The sequence below is a fragment of the Protopterus annectens genome, chromosome 3.part1 (assembly GCF_019279795.1).
Source record: "Protopterus annectens isolate FY-2018-M chromosome 3.part1, PAN1.0, whole genome shotgun sequence".
NCBI classification, from domain to species: Eukaryota; Metazoa; Chordata; order Ceratodontiformes; family Protopteridae; genus Protopterus; species Protopterus annectens.
In genome coordinates, this window is record NC_056732.1 from 1228558972 (window position 1) to 1228579609 (window position 20638).

A 20638-nucleotide genomic window follows, 5' to 3' on the forward strand; every position below is an offset into this window, starting at 1 on the left:
TAGTGAAACAGGTTAATAACTTTAAGTATCTGGGAGGGTTAGTTGAGGAGAAGGGAAGTCTGAATGAGGATGTCAAGTTTAGAGTTAGTGGGGATGCAGTAAACTGGTACAAAGTGTCGGAGTAGTGTATGACAGAAAAATGCCAAAGAAGCTGAAAAGTAAGGTGTACAAAACAGTTGTGCGACCAGTACTCCTGTATGGTATAAAAAGCTGGGCCGTAAAGACAAAGCAGATGAGGACGCTGGAAGTGATGGAGGTTGCTAAGGGGTGATCTGTGGCTGGCTTACAGGGCAGTCTCTGATTTGGCCCTGGTGGAAATGATATACATTTGTAAATTAAACTGCATGAGGGTCACTCACTACAGGGATCTTAACCTAGCCTCTGACTTGAACAGGTCATGCTGAAGAGATAGCTACATCTCCCAGAGACTGCCACTTTTCTGTAACAAGCTTCCAATTCACGTGAAACAGAGCCCCTCCCTAACCCTCTTCAAACATAACATTGATAAATGGATGGGTGACTGCAAATTTCCTGGGGTGCTGCTCATGTCCCTCCTGGACAGAGGAAGTCAGTATTAACTACCATAGAAACTTACCTCTGTGAACTTCATTCACCTACCCACCAATTGGGAGAACTCAAGATTAATATGGCTAGGCTTGTAAGGGCTCTAGGGTCTTTAGCTTAGTAACTTTCTATCAACCTGTGAACCTATGAACCTATGAAATGCCTGAGACAGATGGTAGGATGCACACTGTGGGACAGATGAAGAAATGAGGGCATCAGAGCAGAAGCCGAAATAGCTGAAAAAAAAAGATCAAAGAGAACAGATTAGTGCCATTAAGGTATATGTGCAGAAAAGAAGAAGACAATCTGGTGAAGAAGATTTGGGGCAGATAGGAGGAAGGCAAGAGGAAATGAGGGCATCCGGCAAAGAAGTGAATGGACTGTGTAACAGAAGACCTGTGACAGGCATAAGTGTCGAAGAAGGTAGGAGAATGGCATTAAATGGAGAGATGGCGACAGTTGACACGACACCCTGACCCCATGTAGAAAATGAGAAAAAGGGGGTTGATGAGGATGATGATGAGTCTTTGAAAGACTTACAGAGCCACCACAGTTCAGAGGCCTCAATGCCTAATGACACAAAAATGCCTTTGGTAAAGTGAAAAATTACACACCTGTATCATTCCCTGGTGTTGTTTAATCTCTGGAATAATATCAGCCTCTCACCAGAAGGAAGAAAATTGTGGCAAAAATTAGGAGGTGCAGCACTCAGCAGGGTAAAGCATGCTCATCAAACTAAACAAACAACCTAGAGGACTAATAAAGTCTACCAAAGCCAAATTTCAGGTAAGTTTGGCCTCCAAGGTCAAGGACAAGGCATTCTTAGCTATGTCCACAGCCTCAAAGGCAATACACAGTCATGTGCAGTGCTCTTTGTAAATGGAGCCACCTATACTGAGCCAGAAGATATAGCAAACCTTCTGGCTGATAAATTCAGCTCCAACTTTACCCCTCTCTCCTTCTCAATCTTCCCTCAGGAAATATCATCAACTTTAACTACCCCTACTATCACCAGGGAACAGGTACTTAATGGTCTCTCTAAGACCAAGAACAATGCATAAATGGGCCCAGATAATATCCCAGGATGCCCTCTAAATAGCATGAAACATGACCTATTAGTACCTCTGGAATTACTATTTAAGTGTAGTCTCCAAACAGGCTTCATGCCTCATGAATGGAGAAAGGCAACAGTCATTCATCTGCACAAAGGTATGCCATCTACAGACGCTGGAAACTACACATTCATAAGGCTCACTAATCTTATATGTAAATCCATGGAAAGAATTATCATGGAGATGACCAACAGAGAAATAGCAAACCTCCAGAAACTGGACCCAACCCAGTTTGGTTTTGTCAAGGGTAGATCATGCCTACTCAACCTGGTGGACTTCTTTGAGAAGGTCACCAAAGCAAGGAATGAGGGCAAACTTGTTTACACTGCCTAACTTGACTTGGCCAGGGCATTTGACACAATACCCCACTCGGGCTTTGTTGACAAACTCAGGAGGTTAGATACAAACCCATATGTTATCTGGCAGACAAGGCAGCTGGCTCACTGACAGAACCCAGGAAGTTAGAATTGGAGAATCTACCTCTACAAAGAGGCCAGTCAAAAGTGGTGTCCCTCAGGGATCAGTCCTTGGACCACTCCGTTTTTGCATTTACTTCTCAGAAGTCAAGGCCAATGTCAGTGGTCTCTGTCTGACTAAATTTACAGATGATTGCAAATTAGGAGCTGTCACTGAATCTCACAGTGGCACAAATGTTCTCCAGAAGGAGCTGACACAGACAAACAACTGGTGTCAGAGCCATGGACTAAAACTAAATGTCAAGAAATGCATAATAGTATCCTTTGAGAAGTCATCCATCCCTGGTAACTATCATATTGACAGCATACCCCTTAGAGTTGACCCAGTAGTCAGAGACTTAGGGACACACATAGATCGTAATCTAGCCTTTGATCATCACATGTCTACAGTGGTGAGGAGATTATTCTATGTTGCTCAACTTATAAACAAAGGTATGACATCTAAGAACAAGGAAGTCATTGTTCCACTGTATTTGACATTCATCAGCCCTATCATTAAGTACAATGCCCCATTTCGTATGTACCTGACCAGGCATATCCAACAATTAGAACGTCCACAGAGGTTCTTCACTAAAAGAATACAGGGTGTAATTAAAATGTCCTATGCAGGCTGCCTCAAGGTTCTATCCCTACAGGCTTTTGAGGTAAGATCTATGCCTAGCATACAGGGCATTGTCAACCCCATTCTGATGGACCTCCTGCATATCCACAAAACAGACAGCACCAGAATTACCCGTTCTAAAGAATTAAACCTTGTCTGTAATATAAATAGGACCTGCTGGAGAGATACGTATGAATCCCAGAGACTAACCTGTCTATGGAACAGGCTCCCCATCCATGTAAAGCAGAGTTCCTCCCTAACCCAATTCAAGTGAAACTTGGACAATTGGATGGGAAACTGGAAATTCATCCCTGGTTTGGCGCCTATGTCTCTAATGCATGGAGAGATAGGTATGAATCCCAGAGACTAACCTGTCTATGGAACAGGCTCCCCATCCATGTAAAGCAGAGTTCCTAATGCATGGAGAGATAGGTATGAATCCCAGAGACTAACCTGTCTATGGAACAGGCTCCCCATCCATGTAAAGCAGAGTTCCTCCCTAACCCAATTCAAGTGAAACTTGGACAATTGGATGGGAAACTGGAAATTCATACCTGGTTTGGCACCTATGTCTCTAATGGACACAGGCAACCTGTAAATGGTTCATCTCCCAGGCCCATACTTACACTTATCAAGGGTATCAGAACTTGTCAGAGATTTGGGATGCTTGGCTAGGCTTAAAAAGGCCCTTGTGTTCATTAGCCCAGTAAACACCTATGAATCTATGAACCAGTTAGTGAAGGCATTCTGGCACCAGCTGCAATTTAGAAAAGTAGGAAGCTCTATGCACCGCAACATGTACCCTTAATAATCCGCAGTGCAGGAGTAAATCTGAAATACACAGTAAATCACACGGCAGCCACAGTGTCAGTAAAGTCTAAAATGTAAAGTAGGCAGGAAACATAAAGAGATTTGGGGATGGCATATCCATTGTGCTGAGGCATATGGCAAAGCATCCTTTGTCATGTGTGGGAAACATAACACTAGCATTCATGTATTCATATAATCATCCTGTTTCTGTAGGTACACTTGCAAAATCACATTACATAAATGTTAACAATAAAAAGGTCAGAGTTGTAGTAGTGTCAGACAAGAAGATATAACACCGTTATATACATTTTATATTGTATCTTTATTACAAAAAACATTGTTGTGCAGAACCATTTGTTCTGATTCTCTGATCAAGTAACAAAGTCAGCTATAAACATGGAATAATTGCGTTTTCTATATACCGATACTTTAAGAATCTGTTATAAATGCATATACTCTATGTAGTTTATTTGCTGTATAAATAGTGCATTTGTTTAGCGGTTGTCTGGGCAACTCTCATTTCTTTTCATTAATGTGGGTGACGACTTCCTCTGCTTCACCTAAGTCTTCCTTTACATCTCTTTTCAGCTCTATTTTTACCTGTGTATGTTACCTGACAGCAGGCAGCCAGGCAGGATACTGGACTATTGCAAACATTTCTTCCCACCTGTTTCTGTAACTAGACATACTGACAGCCTACAATGCTGCTAGATGTCATTAATTGCCTTTGGCATTTAACTTGCAGTTTTTCTCTTTACATAGAATAACTTCTTTCTCTGTCACATTGAATACTGAACAAAGGGCAGTAGTCTGAAACAAGAAATCTAGCAGGTTGCTAAGACTAGCTTTTTTTACGGTGCCCATCATGTGATCTATTTTTTCTATTTCTTTCTTTAAGTGTAGAGTTGGGTCTACTCTACACTTTCCTGATAATATCAAACATTAGACATGATGTAATTTTACGTGCAACCAATCTCACATAATTCCATTACCTGCAGTTTTTGTAAACTAAATGTGGTAGTCAAGTGACACTAATCCCAGAAAATCATTTGAAGTAAAATTATCTGGACCACTGCATGATTGGCCACCCTCTGGCAATGTTTATCAGATGGCACACAAATGAACCATTAGTGTGTCAGATCTACATGTTACATTCAGTTTCATGCATTAATTCAAAATGTACATATTATGTACTCATTTAGGTTTGCAAACAGTGCAGGAATGGCTTGCTCAACCATTTTCTCAAAAGACAATGAGCAGGACTCACAGGCAGACATAAATACAATGCACTGTGCACTACTTACAGATAGTCAAGTTGTACAGGTATGCATAACAAGCTTAGCTGCTAACATCCCAACTATGCAAATTGATGGTGTTGTGTAGTAAAGCAAATGTGAACTGTGACTGCCTACTTTTCACTATTAAAAGGCCAAACGTATGCATGGATAGCAATCACAGATCAGACCAGTGCAAGCTTCTGGTGGTATTTGTGCAACTATTTTTAACTCTTTCCAGGTGAAAGTAATGGCTGATATTGAAAGTTACTGTTGTGCACATGTAATTACTTATATGCACCCCACCTTTGTATCTGCCTTCCAGGGTTGTCTCTGAAGCTCTCCATTCATGTGGATGTTATAAACCTGGCCTCATTTACATAAGGCATACCAGTTGAACTGCCTACTTGCATAGTCTATAGGCACTTTTGTTCTTGTTCAAATAACTTTTTAGTGATCCATACCTTGTGGTATATGCAAGCAGAATTGCATGGTCTTGCACAGTCCAAAAGAAATCATTGAATTTGTCTCAGTGACTAAACAAATGACTTTAGCAATAGATAATTAATTTGTGTCTTGCTAGTTAGTTTTGCTTTGAATTGTGATAGACATGATTGTTTTGCATGTGAAACATGTTCTAACATTCATTTGTACTACCTCTTCAGAATCTGCAGGCATTCACTGCCATAAAGTGAACGGGTAGCTGTTGGCCTTCCTGGTTTGTATAGCCTGGAGAGAAAGAGGGTTAAGTTAGACAACACTGTGCTTTGCATACCTCACAACTTTGCTCCTTCAGTTGCTGCCCCTCACAGCCACTTTTTTGCACTTCACTGCATATGGTAGCTGATACCTTAGTAAGCATTTCTCTTACAAAGTCAAGTTGGCCAAAATGGGCTGCCACATGAAGAGCCGTCAATCCAGTCTATTAATAGGGAAACAAAGAAGTACAGAATTAGATTATGTCCTGCTATGTGTTGCTTCATTTCCAGTAAATTCTGATATGTACATGTGGTGAAAATAAGTAGAAGTTATTAGCTGAAAAAGGACCTTGTAACTCATTAACTCCACCTCTGTTATTTACATAATAGCTTGTGAACTATGCTGGCTTAACTATATTTTCTTGTATTCAGATCTGGTTTTAATCCTGTAATACGAATACAGTTTTTTCACCAGTGTCTGAATTCCTTCATTATACTGTACAGATTATAGGTTCATAATTCATAGGTTCATAGATTAGTACTAAGCTAACTGCCCTTGTGAGCCATTTTAAGCCTAGCCAATTATCTCTTGTGAGACTCAAATCCCACACCTTGTGTCTGTAAGGCAAACTCCTTAACCATTAGGCCACCCTCCCAACCTAAGATCATATACTCCTACAGTTTATTTCATTCATTGATTGATCAAATACTCCTACAGTTTATTTCATTCATTGACTAGCTACTCAATATATAAAGAAATGACAGCTTTCTTGAATATCTTCTCCCTTCACAGATTTCAAGTGCCTTCTTTCATTGTTAAATACTCTTACTGGGAAAGAACTTGTAGGATTCAAAATGTTCATCCTTTGAATGCTAAAGTGAATTATTTCTGCCTTCCCTTATTATTATTCACCTTTTTAATGATTGCCTATTTAAGCATCTGACAGCAGCAGTATACAGCACCAAAACTGCAAACACAAGTGGAACAGTGATTAGAAATGAATGTTTATAAACAAAAACGTCCACCCGAGAGTTACTGGGTCTGCACAAACAACAAGAACCATGTAATGTTATTCACTCTCCTTTATTATCTAAAGCACTTTTCGTTCGCTTAATTGCGGAACTTCTTCAGATAAAAAAACACATTCTAAGAACACATATATAATAAATCATACTACAACAGCTACTCACATCCACCAATACCAAATCCAGGGCAATTAATTATTGATCATCCCTTTTAACAAACTGACTTGGTCTCTTGCTATTTAAAAATATATTGAAGTAAATATATATTAATAAAAAATATATGTAATATAATATAAAAAATCCAACAACAATATAACCATATATACTAATATAAAAATATGAAAAAATTGTTCACTTCCATAAATCTAAACTGTAAAACATTCTATAATATCCTGGATAATTAATTCTATATAAAGAATGCCTATATACTGAACACCTATATAAAAACAATGTATATATTTCAATTATATATGCATGTTATTACAAAGTTTGCTCATAACTTCTCTAAACACTAAAACAGTAGCAAAATGCATATTGAGTCTTTTCTTCACTGGTTATAGTAGAAAAATTAAATGGAATTAAACCTGAAATTACAAATACACTACTGGAAACATTATTACCAATACTTATCGTGTAGACTATTAGCTCATTAAACTTTTTAATTTTAAAATACACATGATGGAATAAATCTCATTTAAACCCGAGTATTGACAAGCTTTGGTCCGTAATTGCCAAAGCAATTCCAATCTTTCTAATAGTAGGGAGTCAGGACCCCCTCTCCCATCAGGAGCTATAACATCAATTGCCCTAAATTTAAAAGTGTGAGCGATACAATCCTTAATGTGCCTGTCCAAAGCATTCTCTTGTTTCAATTTTCTTGTTTGGTACAGATGTTCATTAACCTGTTCTCTTAACCTCCTGTCGGTGTTACCTATATAAAATGCCAGGTGCTGCTGGCATTGAGCAACATACACAACAAACTTGGATTGACAGTCTAATTTTTATTTGATCTTATATTCACAACCCCTAATGTTAAAGCATGAACCCGTCTCCATATATGGGCAATAGTGGCACATGTTACATTTATACATGCCTACCCTATTATTGAAAAACATATTTACATTTTTTTTGTTCCAACAAGTTTTTCAAGTTTTGGCCTCGTTTGAACACAATTCGGGGTGGAACTTGAAATTTACATCGAATTGTGGAATCATTCTTAATAAGGTCCCAATTTTTGTTAATAATCCTGAGTATTTCATTGCTATCTATGCTAAATGGTATTATCAAACTCAACCAGGCAAAGGTAATCCTGTCCTGGACCTCGTTAACCTGTTTGTTCAACTAAGTCATGGGGCTGTCCCTACTGCCCAGGATAGTTTGGATTATTAGTTTGGTCTTTTCTTCTGGTTTTTACAAATGAATGTTATCAGATTCTAAATGCAAATGAAGATCTGCACAAACTAAACCCTATTATTTACTTCTTACTCACAATTCTTTAACATAATGGAGGCATACTGAGACACGAAAATTCAAATATAAAAATTAGCAGAGCATGTATGATTTGTGTAGCTTTTCACATACATGTAAAGCAGAATGCTTCTGATGAATTGCAAGCAGCAAACATGCTGGTCCTGCAACCTGCTGTGTGTCCAGTAGGAGCTCCTATAGTCCAGCTCTCGTATGAGATGATACTGATACATGCAGCCTAATGTTGTCTGTGAGGGATAAATGTGCTTTGAGTGGAGAAAATCGAATCCTTCTCCAAAACAGAGTTTGTCAGTCCTTTGGTATACTGGTATCTGTGACATTCCATCACCACAGAATGCTCACACTGACTTCTTAAATTTCTGATTATTCACTGGTTTTCATGTGTTGGGAGACTGGGAACAACAAAAAGTTCCCACAAACACCATGTGAACATTATTCAGCTGTGGAATTTTGTAATGAGACTCTGAGCACACTGCAAGTGTGGACTCACCTAAGGGAGACAGTCTGCGACACAATATACATTGTAAAGGATGTTGATCCTTGAATTTCAAGATTTTGTGCAGCACATATCATATGACTTTAAGCCATGAGCCATGCTATTAGCATCCTACCTCAGCAGTGTGCTCTGTACAGCCACATTGAAAGCCTGGAGATGATACATTTACAAGTGGTTAGCTGACTTAGGGACATATAGTAGGTAAGTACATGCATGTATGATGCACATATCGTGGTGTCAATCCAGTGTACAACCAGCATCAGTGCACTGTAAGCTATGTATATTTTGCATGTACATATACATGAATGTAGGCACTCCCTGAAGTTGTGGCAATAATGCCATTCCACTGCTCTATACTTCCTGTCAGGAGGCATATAATAAAAATCAGAAACAGCCAAGAATGATGACAAAATGTGTATATGATCTATTGATGTCCTAATTCTGGTGTCTGGAGAAGGAAGAAGATGCAGTCGAATACAGTCCTACTAAAATTTTCCAAATGGTCCCCTTGTGTATCATAACCTCAAATATGCAGAGTATATGTATCTATCTATCTATATATATATATATATATATATATATATATATGTTTGTGTACACTTATATATATATATATATATATATATATATATATGTATGTATATTTGCACATAAACAATACTCTGCTGTATAATACTATTCCATTGAAACACTGGTATATCCCTATGGGTCATTTGCATATAGCTCACAAGGTTTAAGGTTTTATAAACTGAAGTCTCTAACTTCGCCAGGTCTTTTTTGGAGTTTTTACTGAATGGTTTAATCTGTGTGACCTTTTTACAGTTTTGTCAGGATGTTATTTTGGATATTTTGCAGGCACCTTAATATTTATGTACAGGATTGATCTTAAACTCTGTGTTTCCAAAGTACAGCAAAACAGTCCACTTATGTTGTATTGATCAGCTTAGAAAAAGAACAAAATGTGGTATGTCCAGCTACAAGTGTTTGGCTTTTTTGGCCCACATATAACAATAGAGGCTTCAAAAGCAAAAAAATGAGAAGTCATTGGTCTTCAGTAGTCATGTAACTGAAACATAGGTATGTCCTTAAGGGGTCATTTGCATATATTCCATGGGTGCCCATTACTATACATTTGTATATGTATCCATTTATCTGTCTATATATAGATAGATAGATGGATGGATACATATAAATGCATGTCTGCATTCAAAAACAGGGAACACTACGATGGCCAGCTATATCATTTTTGTACCTTGTTGTAGATGTTGTCATATAGATCTGTGCAACTTGGTCAGGACAGTGACAATTGTGTATAAGAATAAGAGCTCAAAATCTGTTTCCTGTTGTTGACATGGCTTGATGCTTAAATTCCCATGCCCATCATGAAAGTTTGCTGCAGATGTAATTACATGTCAGAGGAAACTGTATTCGACTACTGTCTTTTGTAAAGACTCACATATCTTCAGTGACCCAAATAAAGTCTAAAGCAGCCAACCAGGATTTACAGTTCTTATCACCAGCCTCTAATATTTAGTTGTAATTTATTACTCCAAACTTGTGTAATTGAAATTACATTTTTATATACAATATCTTACCTTAGTGCTGAATATTTTGAAGGATATGCTACATTTCAGTGCTTCTAAGACACAAACATGTCCACTTTTAGCTGCTAGATGAACAGCTGTCATGCCCTCCTATAAAATAAATAAATATTTATCAGTAACTGACATAACAATTTGCAGGTATTCATACACAGTTTTTCTGTATGTCTAACTATTTTAACTTTAATTTTTGCTAAACAAGGAAGGGCTACTGAAACTATTAAGATCTCACATTCATTGGAGGTGTGGACTGAAGCTGAGACAGACAAAAGAAAATGTGTACTTGTACCACCATGCACCACATTACAATATGCACTCATTAGTAGACACACAGGGTCTATATTAGTTCACCGAAAGTGTATTTCAGTGAACACCTAAGCATCAACCCCTAATCATCGAAAACCACTTCCGCAATTCAAGGGCAAAGAAGTAGTTGGCCAAAAACACAACTTTGCCCTTTTCTCCACTGTAGTGCAATCAGAGTTAGTATATATAGTTAGAGGGGATGTGGGTTCGATTTGCGTTTATATCACATTATTGAAAGATGAAAATAGCGAATGCTATTTCATTGGCCCCAAAACATCTAAACATGAAAAAAATTTGCTGCGCCGAAACACATACACACAACACAAGCACATCAAACAAACAGCAACCACACACATACACTTAAATTCCTACATCTAACGCTACACTAAACTAAACATACACTACTATCTACCCACTTACCTTAACCCAAACCCTAACCCTAAGGTCCGTCACTATCGCACACTCACCTAACCCACACCCTAACCCTAACTCACTTAAACCGCCCCTAACCCTAAAGTCTGTCACTATTGCACACATGCCTAACCCGCGCCCTAACCCTAACTCACTTAACCTGCCCCTAACCCTAATGTACAAACAATCGCACACTTACCTGAACCCAACCCGTAACTTTCCACCACAGCGCTAAGAATAGCAAAGCCACAGAAACGGTCAACCAAATTCTTTCCCGAGGAAAGAATTTGCTGTTCTGTAGCTTTGCTATTCTTAGCGTTCACTGAATAGTGTTTGACATCAGAACATTTGAAGTTTTAATACTTCGATGTTCTGATATAGACCCTTTGATTGAGATGTTGGCCCATTGTGCTGTGGGGCAAGTATTTCCTTGCCCTTGGTAAATTCAGCGAATTGCAGAAGCGATTTTTGCTGATTAGGGGTTGATGATTAGGTGTTCACTGAAATACACTTTTGGCGAACTAATATAGACCCAATACATATTCCTATAAATTGACAATATAGCATTACACTAGGTGAAATAAAATCATGCATAAAAGTGTAATTGCATAAATGATGCCACAGAAATATATAGAACAGTAATAAAGCAGATCCAGTATGCCATGGTATGTTAACAGAAATAAAGGTAAAGCTCCTGCTGAATGACTCCTTATAATGGCAGTGAGATATCAAAGAACAGGGAAATAAATTGGTACCAATACAGGAAATTTATAGTTTTGTGAATATAAAGTCCTTTTCCCCAGGGAAGGGATTGGAAAGCAGTTAAAGGAAGCAATGAACACAAGTGCAGTAGGCATGGTGGAGAATATGTGCAGTAAGAACTGCACGACTTCCAGGGAAGTAAGGCAGATCAAAATGAAAAGCAGGACAAAAAGCATGCCATCTGACCAAACTAAAATGGAAAACAGTGTCTCCTGGTGTTACAGTGCTGGTGATTTTAAGTCATTACTTCATTAGAAGTGATAAGTATGATGCAAGAATCATAACAAAAGACCATTTAGGAGGTAAAAATAAGAAATAGGCCACTTAAGTGCTGGTGTGTGTATGTGTGTGTATTTGTGTGTGTGTGTGTGTGTGTGTGTGTGTGTGTGTGTGTGTGTGTGTGTGTGTGTGTGTGTGTGTGTGTGTGTGTGTGTGTGTGTGTGTGTGTGTGTGTGTGTGTGTGTGTGTGTGTGTGTGTGTGTGTAGGGGATCTAGACAAGTTTCCTGTGGAAAGTGGGAGATAAGTAGGTGTGTGTGTGTGTGTGTGTGTGTGTGTGTGTGTGTGTGTGTGTGTGTGTGTGTGTGTGTGGGAGTCTAGTCAACTTTCCTGTGGAAAGTGGGAGATAAGTAGATGGCAAATTCCTAAATGTTGTTCCCTACTATTTTTGTGATGGCAAACTGGCCTATGGTATATAGGAAGAAAAACAGTTGGAAAACAATGAAAATGTTTTTTCCATCTGCACTGCAGATAAACAGTAACCAGTATCTTCAAAGACCATACACCTGATTTTCAGGTAATAAAATATCAGTGGGTAGACCTAAACAATACCTCAACCATTAAAAAGTGAATAAGTTAAGAGATATTTGAGAATTGGCAGTCTGAATCACTTGATGAAACATTATGTGATTACTATGACTTTAGGTCAACACACTCAGCCACTGGAATACCATAAGTTTGATGTGGACATGCTTAAATACTTTATATATATATATATATATATATATATATATATATATATATATATATATATATATATATATATATATATATATATATATATACATACACACACACACACACACACACACACACACACACACACGCACACACACACACACACACACACACACACACACACACACACACACACACACACACACACACACACATAATATATATGGGTCTACTGTAAAAGACCAAAAGTCTACTTGTTCGAAAAGGAACAGCAGACTTTCAGTTACATGAAAGTGCATTTCCATGAAGCATGGTTCAATGAACCATTCAGGGAAACTGAAGTGCCAAGGCACACTACCGTGCAGAATAGGGAATTTACCTGTTCTCTACTGTAGTGTGATCTCAGAGTTGGTATATTTAAGTGGGGGGGTGGGATGAAGCCCCCCACTTACTGTAATGTTAGGAAGTGTTTTGATGTTTTTTTTTTTTTTTTTTATATTTTTAACAGTTCATTGAACCGAGTTTCGTGAAAGTGCACTTTCGAATAAGTGCACTTTCACATAACTGAGCGGTCTACTGCTCTTTTTTGAATAAGTGATATTCGATTAAAAGCAGTAGACCCATATATATATATATATATATATATATATATATATATATATATATATATATATATATATTGGATGTAGATATAGATTTAAATATATAGATATTTTTTTTAATTGAAAAATGTAACTGATTTTTCTAACTTATTTAAGTAGCACTTTTGCAGGATATATTTAAAACAGAGACTTAAGCCTATCGTACTTAATGACTATTAAGTTCATTGATTGGTCATGTGATGTATTGTTTTGTGTATTTAAGTGTTGTGAGCACTCTAGATCTGTTTCTGATAAAGTTCTTGAGAGTTACATTAAAAGAATGAAAGAGTTAAACAGAATCCATTTTTACTTAGATACTTCCTTTCCCTGCTGACAGTTTTATGCTTGTTTGGTATCATTTATGTTAAGCTTCTACATTTTGGTTTTGATTATATAAAATAAATATTAATACCAAACGATAAGAATGTTTTATTTGTCCTTCAGTTTCTTTGATCTTATTACAGTTTCCACTTGTTCTTCTCAGCTTGCCTTTTTAAAAGTGAAACACTCCAATCCATCAGTTCAGTACATTCCAGTATTTGATTTAAATATAGATAGCATATTGCCTCTTCCAAGCTGTTGAAAATTCTTTGGCCATCTATCAAAAATATTGTATTCTTTCTGAAAACAAAGGACATATCCTCATACCATTATTTTCAGTTATTTATTTAACAGTATAGCTTGTTTCTTTATTTCAAGAGGTTAAATAAATGTAATGCATATGAAGGTGTACTAATGAATCAAGCATCTGAAATATAGTTATAGAAGGAGCAGGTGAGAGTTATTTAATTTCTTCATTACATATTGCATAATAGCTAAATCTTATATACATAAATCTCAGATGCATTAGTTAAAATTTTAAAAGGCAACTTTATATCAGTAAAACGATTAGGAAGCTTTTTAAAATTCATGACTCGTACTTAATCAGTTCTTAAATTTATAAACATGAGACATAATCATTAAAATTATGTTTTGTTAAGAAATGTAAATATTAATATTTGGAAATATGTGAATAGCTCCCAATTAATATATATTTTAATGATTTTAATGGGAAATGAGAGAACAGTAAAGTAATGGCATTATCCAGTTTGTTAGACTTAAAGTACTTCTAGTATGAGTGAAAGTTAGCAGCTAAAGCATAAAGGCTAGTCTCTGATGTTTCTGAGAGGCTGCAAAAGGTAAACTGTGTTAGAAAATGTAGAAACAGAAAATGTTGGAAAGTGGTTTTCTTACATTATTGTATTATTAAAGTTTTGGAAAGACTTGCAAGAGGTAAAATCTGCAACAATACTCATTTAGAATTGTGTCATATATGATTAATTTAAAGTGCATTGCATTCATTACTGTTGGGTGAGGAACTGTTTATAACCTTAAAAGGCCATGGGGAATGATATGCATATTATAGAGTTGGCAAAATATCACTAGAGAGAGGGAGATTAAGAGGGAAATTCGAATTCATTTATTTGTGACCAGATATAGTGAAAATATGTTAATGATTCTTATCTGGCATTAAATAGTTTTAATGTTAATCTATTTTTATGGCTGCTGGTTCGATGTCATGTTCCCTTGGTCTTCTCTGCCCATTTGTTGTCACTGTATTGTTTTTATTCCTTTTCCTGTGGAACAGTATTTGCTGTACAGTTCAGACTCACTTACTAAGCAGTACAGATAAGTGAAATTTGTACTACCTCAGCTACCATCATTTGAAACAGACAGCAAGCTGCCTTAAGTGCTTATCTATTGAATGTGTGCTCTTCAATGTGATTATCAAATTAGATAGCTTCTTAATTTAGCTTTTTACACACTGCATACATTCTTAAGGTTAAAATTTCAGTGGAAATTTAATAAAGAATGCACATTTTTGTTAGATTTGATTACTGTGATAGCAGCTATTTAGTTTGTTCAGTGTCATATATCAGACTCTCTTTCTCACAGTGGTTGTCCTCTAGAAAAGGAATATAATTAAACAAGAAAGAACTGGGACAAAAGGTGGTTTACTGGACTTGGTTTGTCTACATCTGGGAAGCATTTTAAATGCAATTAAGGTTTTAGTCTAGTCTCTATTATTGTACACTTTGTCATCCACTGCTATTTTAATAATAGCACTGCCCTTTTTAGTTTGAAATTGTTACTTCATGATTACCTTATGTTTATTAAATAAATCAGTATTATTTTATAGAAATTTTATGATTAATTAAATGCTAACATTTACCAATTATTATTTAGAAAAGTATATGATGCTAAAAGAGTACAATTGCTCATTGCTTCTGATTACTGCTTGTCACAATGAAATACAGTATTTCCTAAGTATTATCAGATAAGAAAAGCCCACAAAATGAAAATGATATCATTTGTATAAAAGGCTGCAGCTTATATTAATGACTAGGTGTCTACAATTTTCTGTGTACACATTTCTATGTTTAAGTATGTGTGTTTTCTGGTAGGTTTCTTCCATCTGGTTGAATTTTCTCATGCACTAAAACAGACAAGGATAACCTGTCATTTTCTGTTGATTCCTGCTTCATTAAAAGTGGGTAAGACATTTTCTGTTTCTTCACAATGTAAGTAATCTCAGAATTAATATATTTAAAGTAATGGGGTGATTTTTAAGGGGCATATGAGCTGGTTCAGGGGCTTCTTTTATTCATGAATGTGTCTCAAAGGCAGCAGTAACATAGATATAAGAGTGCTAAACTAGCAAGATAAAGTAATAAAACTGAGGTGCTATTGGGGATAAAGTAGAAATTAACTGGAAACATGCTATTTTAGATTATAATTAAAGTTATGTAGCATATAGAATAAATTCACATTACAGATTAACAGTAACATTTTCTGATTTTATGGGTGAAAAGAGGATGCATCTGAAAACACATATGGAATAAAGAATGGTCAGAAATATTTAGATACTGTAATTTATGTAAAGTAATATCAATTAGATTAAAGATAAATATTTATGAATACAAAGAGTTCTATTACAAGTTAAAATTCATATACATGTTAACAACGTGTGCATAGTATGTTTAACAGGATGAAAATTTTCACAAAACAGAACAGAAAAAATGCAAATAAATTCAGTGAGCCAATGTCATGAGGATGACTGTCGAGTTTTTGTAACATGGTATAGGAAATTGTGATGGATCTTTTAATAATTTATCAAGCGCTGTTAGTAGAAAGTAATAAGACAGTAAGATTAATGATAAGACTTTTAATATATAATATAGAATGGTTGCATCATAACATTTTGTTTTGAAGTTAACATTGCTAATATGTAAGTTGATTTTTTTTTCTTTAGTGGTTTGATAGAAAAATAATATTTTCTCATAGAAGATTGTATTTAAAAGTAGTCTTTTTAAGTTTCATTAAGTAGGCTAGGAACTTAGCTAGTCAGGTATGAGGGTAAATTTAAATATTTTAGCTTTTTGAAGTTTTTAGCATGTTTTATTATTTAAAAAAACTCTTTTGCCATTTTGTGGTGCATTGAATTGAACTGAGTTATTGAATAAAATATTATTCTTAAATTTGAAACTAGTTGGATTAATATTATATTATACGCACCCATAAAGTTAGTAATCCACACACCCAAAATGCTTTTACTGAAAAAGATGTGGTTAGCATCTATACCAGTTTAATGACCATGACCCTGTACTACAGAGTGGATTAATAAAGGATTTGCAATGACTTATTTGAAGTTTGTTTCTGTCTGATTATGCTGAGCTTTTTGCTGTTTGACTTAATATTGTATTGTGACATTGTTTTAAAATGATACCTTTAAACATTAATACCATGAACAATAGTAATAAAAGACTATTTTACAAAAATATTTAAATCTTACTAAAACTGAGATAGTGTTCCTTTAAGAAACATGTTTGCTGTAAGAAAATACTGCATGCTTAAATAAGAAATATGAAAAACTAGGAGCTGTTTGTTTAAAAAAGAAAAGGTACAACAATAATATAGAAAAAAGGTTAATAACAATGTAAAAATATTGCATTTAGTTAGATTCTGTAGAGGAATGGTTTCAATTATAATTATTAAATCTGGAAATAAAAAGTTTACATCAGCAATTGTTATTGGTTTAAAGTAACAAAATAATATCTAGAAATGTTACTAAGTAATTTTAAAGGTAATTTATTTACAGATGGAGGTTTTAACTGTATAATGAGTGATGAACATGCAAATGTAAGGAAGGACCCAAGAATTTCAGCATCAACAAAAGCATTCAAATGTATAGAAATCTCTGTCTTAAAAATATTATTTCCTGAAAATGAAACTTTGAACTTTATATATTACTAACATCTGCTCGGTACCCAAACAAGAACTGATAGGGAGTGTATTTCAAAAGATTTACAGAATAAATTAGAAAAATGTGAGAGTTGTTGTTTGTCTATTATCAGACTATAATGCAATTTGTTTTAATATTACAGTAAATATGAGAAAAGTTCCACTATTTTCTTAAATTTCAGCATACTGGATGGAAGTGAACAAATAAAAAGAATGGTAGATTATATGGCATTTAACAACAACAGTGAAGTGAATGATATGCTTTTACTAGTTTTTTTAAAGTTTATTTGCTCAGGAAGATGCAGCCTTGTTATCAGAAAATAAGCCAATGGAATACGGATCTATATAAAAATATAAAATGCAAAATAATTTATATAATGGCAATTTAAAAAGTTCAAACAATGGAGAAAAATAGTTTTAATTTAGTTAAAACATTTACAAAAGAAAATCAAGAAATACTAAATCACAAAACAGAAATAGTCTTTGAGAACGTTAAACTCTATACTTATACTATGCATCCAAAATGACTTCATAGATTAATTAGACAATCAATATAAATTAATTTCTAGATCTAATCAAATTAAATTTAATTTGGAAGCATCTAAGAAATGGCAGGTAGAGAGGAAATTTATTGATATTTAAAAATCATATGTGGAAGCAAATCAGATGGAAAAGGAAGGAAGAGGTGAGGGTTTTACTGAAGAATTTTTAAATAGAATTGTAAAACTGAAATTAAGTATAGAACAAATTAATTTTAACACAAAACTCAACAATAACTCAAGTTAGAGGGAAGACAAAAAATTTCAAAAATGGGAAGGCTCCTGGTATAGATGAAGTATACTTGAAGCTTATAAATGATTTCTTCAAGAAAAGATAAATACATTTTTATTAATTCAAAATACAAATCAGATTCCTTTGATTTAGACTTATCTGTCTTTTAAACTATCTATCTATCTATCTATCTATCTATCTATCTATCTATCTATTTATGTATCTATCTATCTATTTTTGTTGGGTGGGATAGTCTGACTGAACACGAAAAACTCATTCACAGGAGAGGCCCAGGAAGAAAATTTCCAAATGACAGGAATAAAATACAGTAATGTTCTACTATATTGAGTTCTAAGGAAAGTACTGCAATAAAGATACAGAAAACATAAAATAATGGCCTAAAATATCAGATTCTAATGAAACACTACATTAAGAAGAGATGTGGGTTGATTATTTGTTAGGGTGTGTACCTCACAGCTGCCAGGTACAGGGTTGGACTCTCACATTTGAAGAGAAATTGGATAGGGTCAAAATGGTCCACAAGGGCAGCTAGCCCAGTACTTACTTATGAAACTAATACAACACAGAATAATAGTATAAAATGTAAAATTCTAAGGACCCATGATGTTAATATAAAACTCTGTGAGAGTGGTATTCAGTTTACTCAAGCTTAATCAATGTAACTGAATGTTACAAAATGGAAGAACATTAGGTAGAACAGAGGAAATAAGAGAAAGTGGGAAAGTGTGAAAAGGTGGTGGGGAGAGATGAGAAGACAAAAAATGTATTTTAGGAAAATGGAGTAAAAGGGAAGAAATTTGTGGAGAACTGGGTATGTGCTAATACTGTTGTGCAAGTGCCCTGTGGTATGTGCTCAAGGTGTCTAATTAGTTAGGTCTCATACAGATTATTACTAGAGGCTTGAAGGTTGCACATTACCCTGGTGATGTACATGAGCACAGGCAAGAGCTGGTCATGTTTTACTTTAGTTTGGGTTTGAAGCCTTATAATTTGTTTATGTGTTTTAGTGGAAGTGGTAACTTGTTCCAATGTTTGGTAGCATGACTGGAATACAGAACATCTCCTGCAGCATTGTTTCACTTGTTGGTAGCCAGAAGTAGTTTTTGTTCACTGGAGTGTAACTCTCTGCATGGTAAATACCACTAAAGGATGTTTTTTAAAGGGATGAACAATTTTCATGGTCATAGATAAAATTATGGGTTGTGATTAACTAGTTGTAGATTGGGTGTTGTGGTAGTTCTATCCCAGGGATATAACAAATTTTGCTACTTTCCTGTAGCATGCCTCTGACTTTATTTGCTGTGTGGTTTGCAAGTCTGTAAATATGGCTGATGCACACAGGAGTGTGGGAAGGAGGAAGGACTGGTTAATGGTTCTCCCTGTTACATCAGTTAGGTATGGGTTTGATTGGTAGAGAAGTCCAATTTTTGGTACAGTTTTTGATGACTTGTATGTACTAATTAAATTTCAAGATTTTCATCTATTGTTATACCTAACATTTTTTCTTTGCTAGATTTATTGGTTGATATAATACTAAAACAGCATTTGTGGGCAGAGAATTTGAAGTCTGCATAAACTAAAGCACTGCTGTTGATTCCCTGCTGGGTGAGGAAAGTAAACCTATATTTTTCATCTGTGAGTGATAGAACTGCTTTCTGTTTTACCTGCTCCATTTTGCTTTCTGTTTTATGAAATCTGATTGATCTGGTGTTTTTGTTCTATGTGACAGATAAACAAATTATCTGGGCTGCACATTTCACATATTTTTTCATTGGTTAAACTGTTTCTTGAGTGAAGCTTAAATACACAGTGAATTTCTGGGTCATTGTCTTTTTTCTGAAAAGATTCCAAGCCTTGCATAAACTAAAAGCACTGCTGGTGATTCTCTGCTAGTTTTTACCACCGACCCTTCCACTGATGTGCTCTTTAAACCTGGTGATTTTAAGTCGCCCATCCCTACTGTAAATAAATACTTTTTGCACTTCTCTTATAAACTGTGACTGTACTTTATTAGTTTTATAAGCTATTTGCTGATATGCTTGCACTTTATAGACAAAAAAGGTACTGCCTGCCACAGCTTTAAGTAGTAAATTGCACTGTATTGCATTGTATCTGTTAGTTGTAGGGCTGATGTAGGTAGTTTGTGTGGTCTTGTTATACGTGAGCTCCAAACCAGAAATTCTATATTAAGGAGGTATTTGCCTGCAGTCTTGTGGCAAATCTGTACTGATCTAACCTGTTTGAGTTGGAGATTACTGGTGAAAGGCTTATTGTGTGCTTTCCTGATTGGTAGTTAGCTTAAAACTTGTTTTTCCTTGCTCATATTTAACCCTCACTTTTATGT

At 35.4% G+C, this 20638-nt stretch overlaps 1 protein-coding gene across 1 annotated transcript in view; it reads right to left on the reverse strand.

The window, feature by feature from the left end:
• LOC122797762 (serine/threonine-protein phosphatase 6 regulatory ankyrin repeat subunit A-like) overlaps positions 1-20638 on the reverse strand; it is a 2341865-nt gene that overhangs the window by 602050 nt on the left and 1719177 nt on the right. The window contains exons 21-22 of the mRNA XM_044066284.1: positions 10141-10239; positions 5613-5759 (exon numbers count right to left, since the gene is read on the reverse strand). Of these exons, the coding sequence (XP_043922219.1) occupies positions 5613-5759; positions 10141-10239 (246 nt within the window). The remainder of the gene's footprint in view (positions 1-5612; positions 5760-10140; positions 10240-20638) is intronic.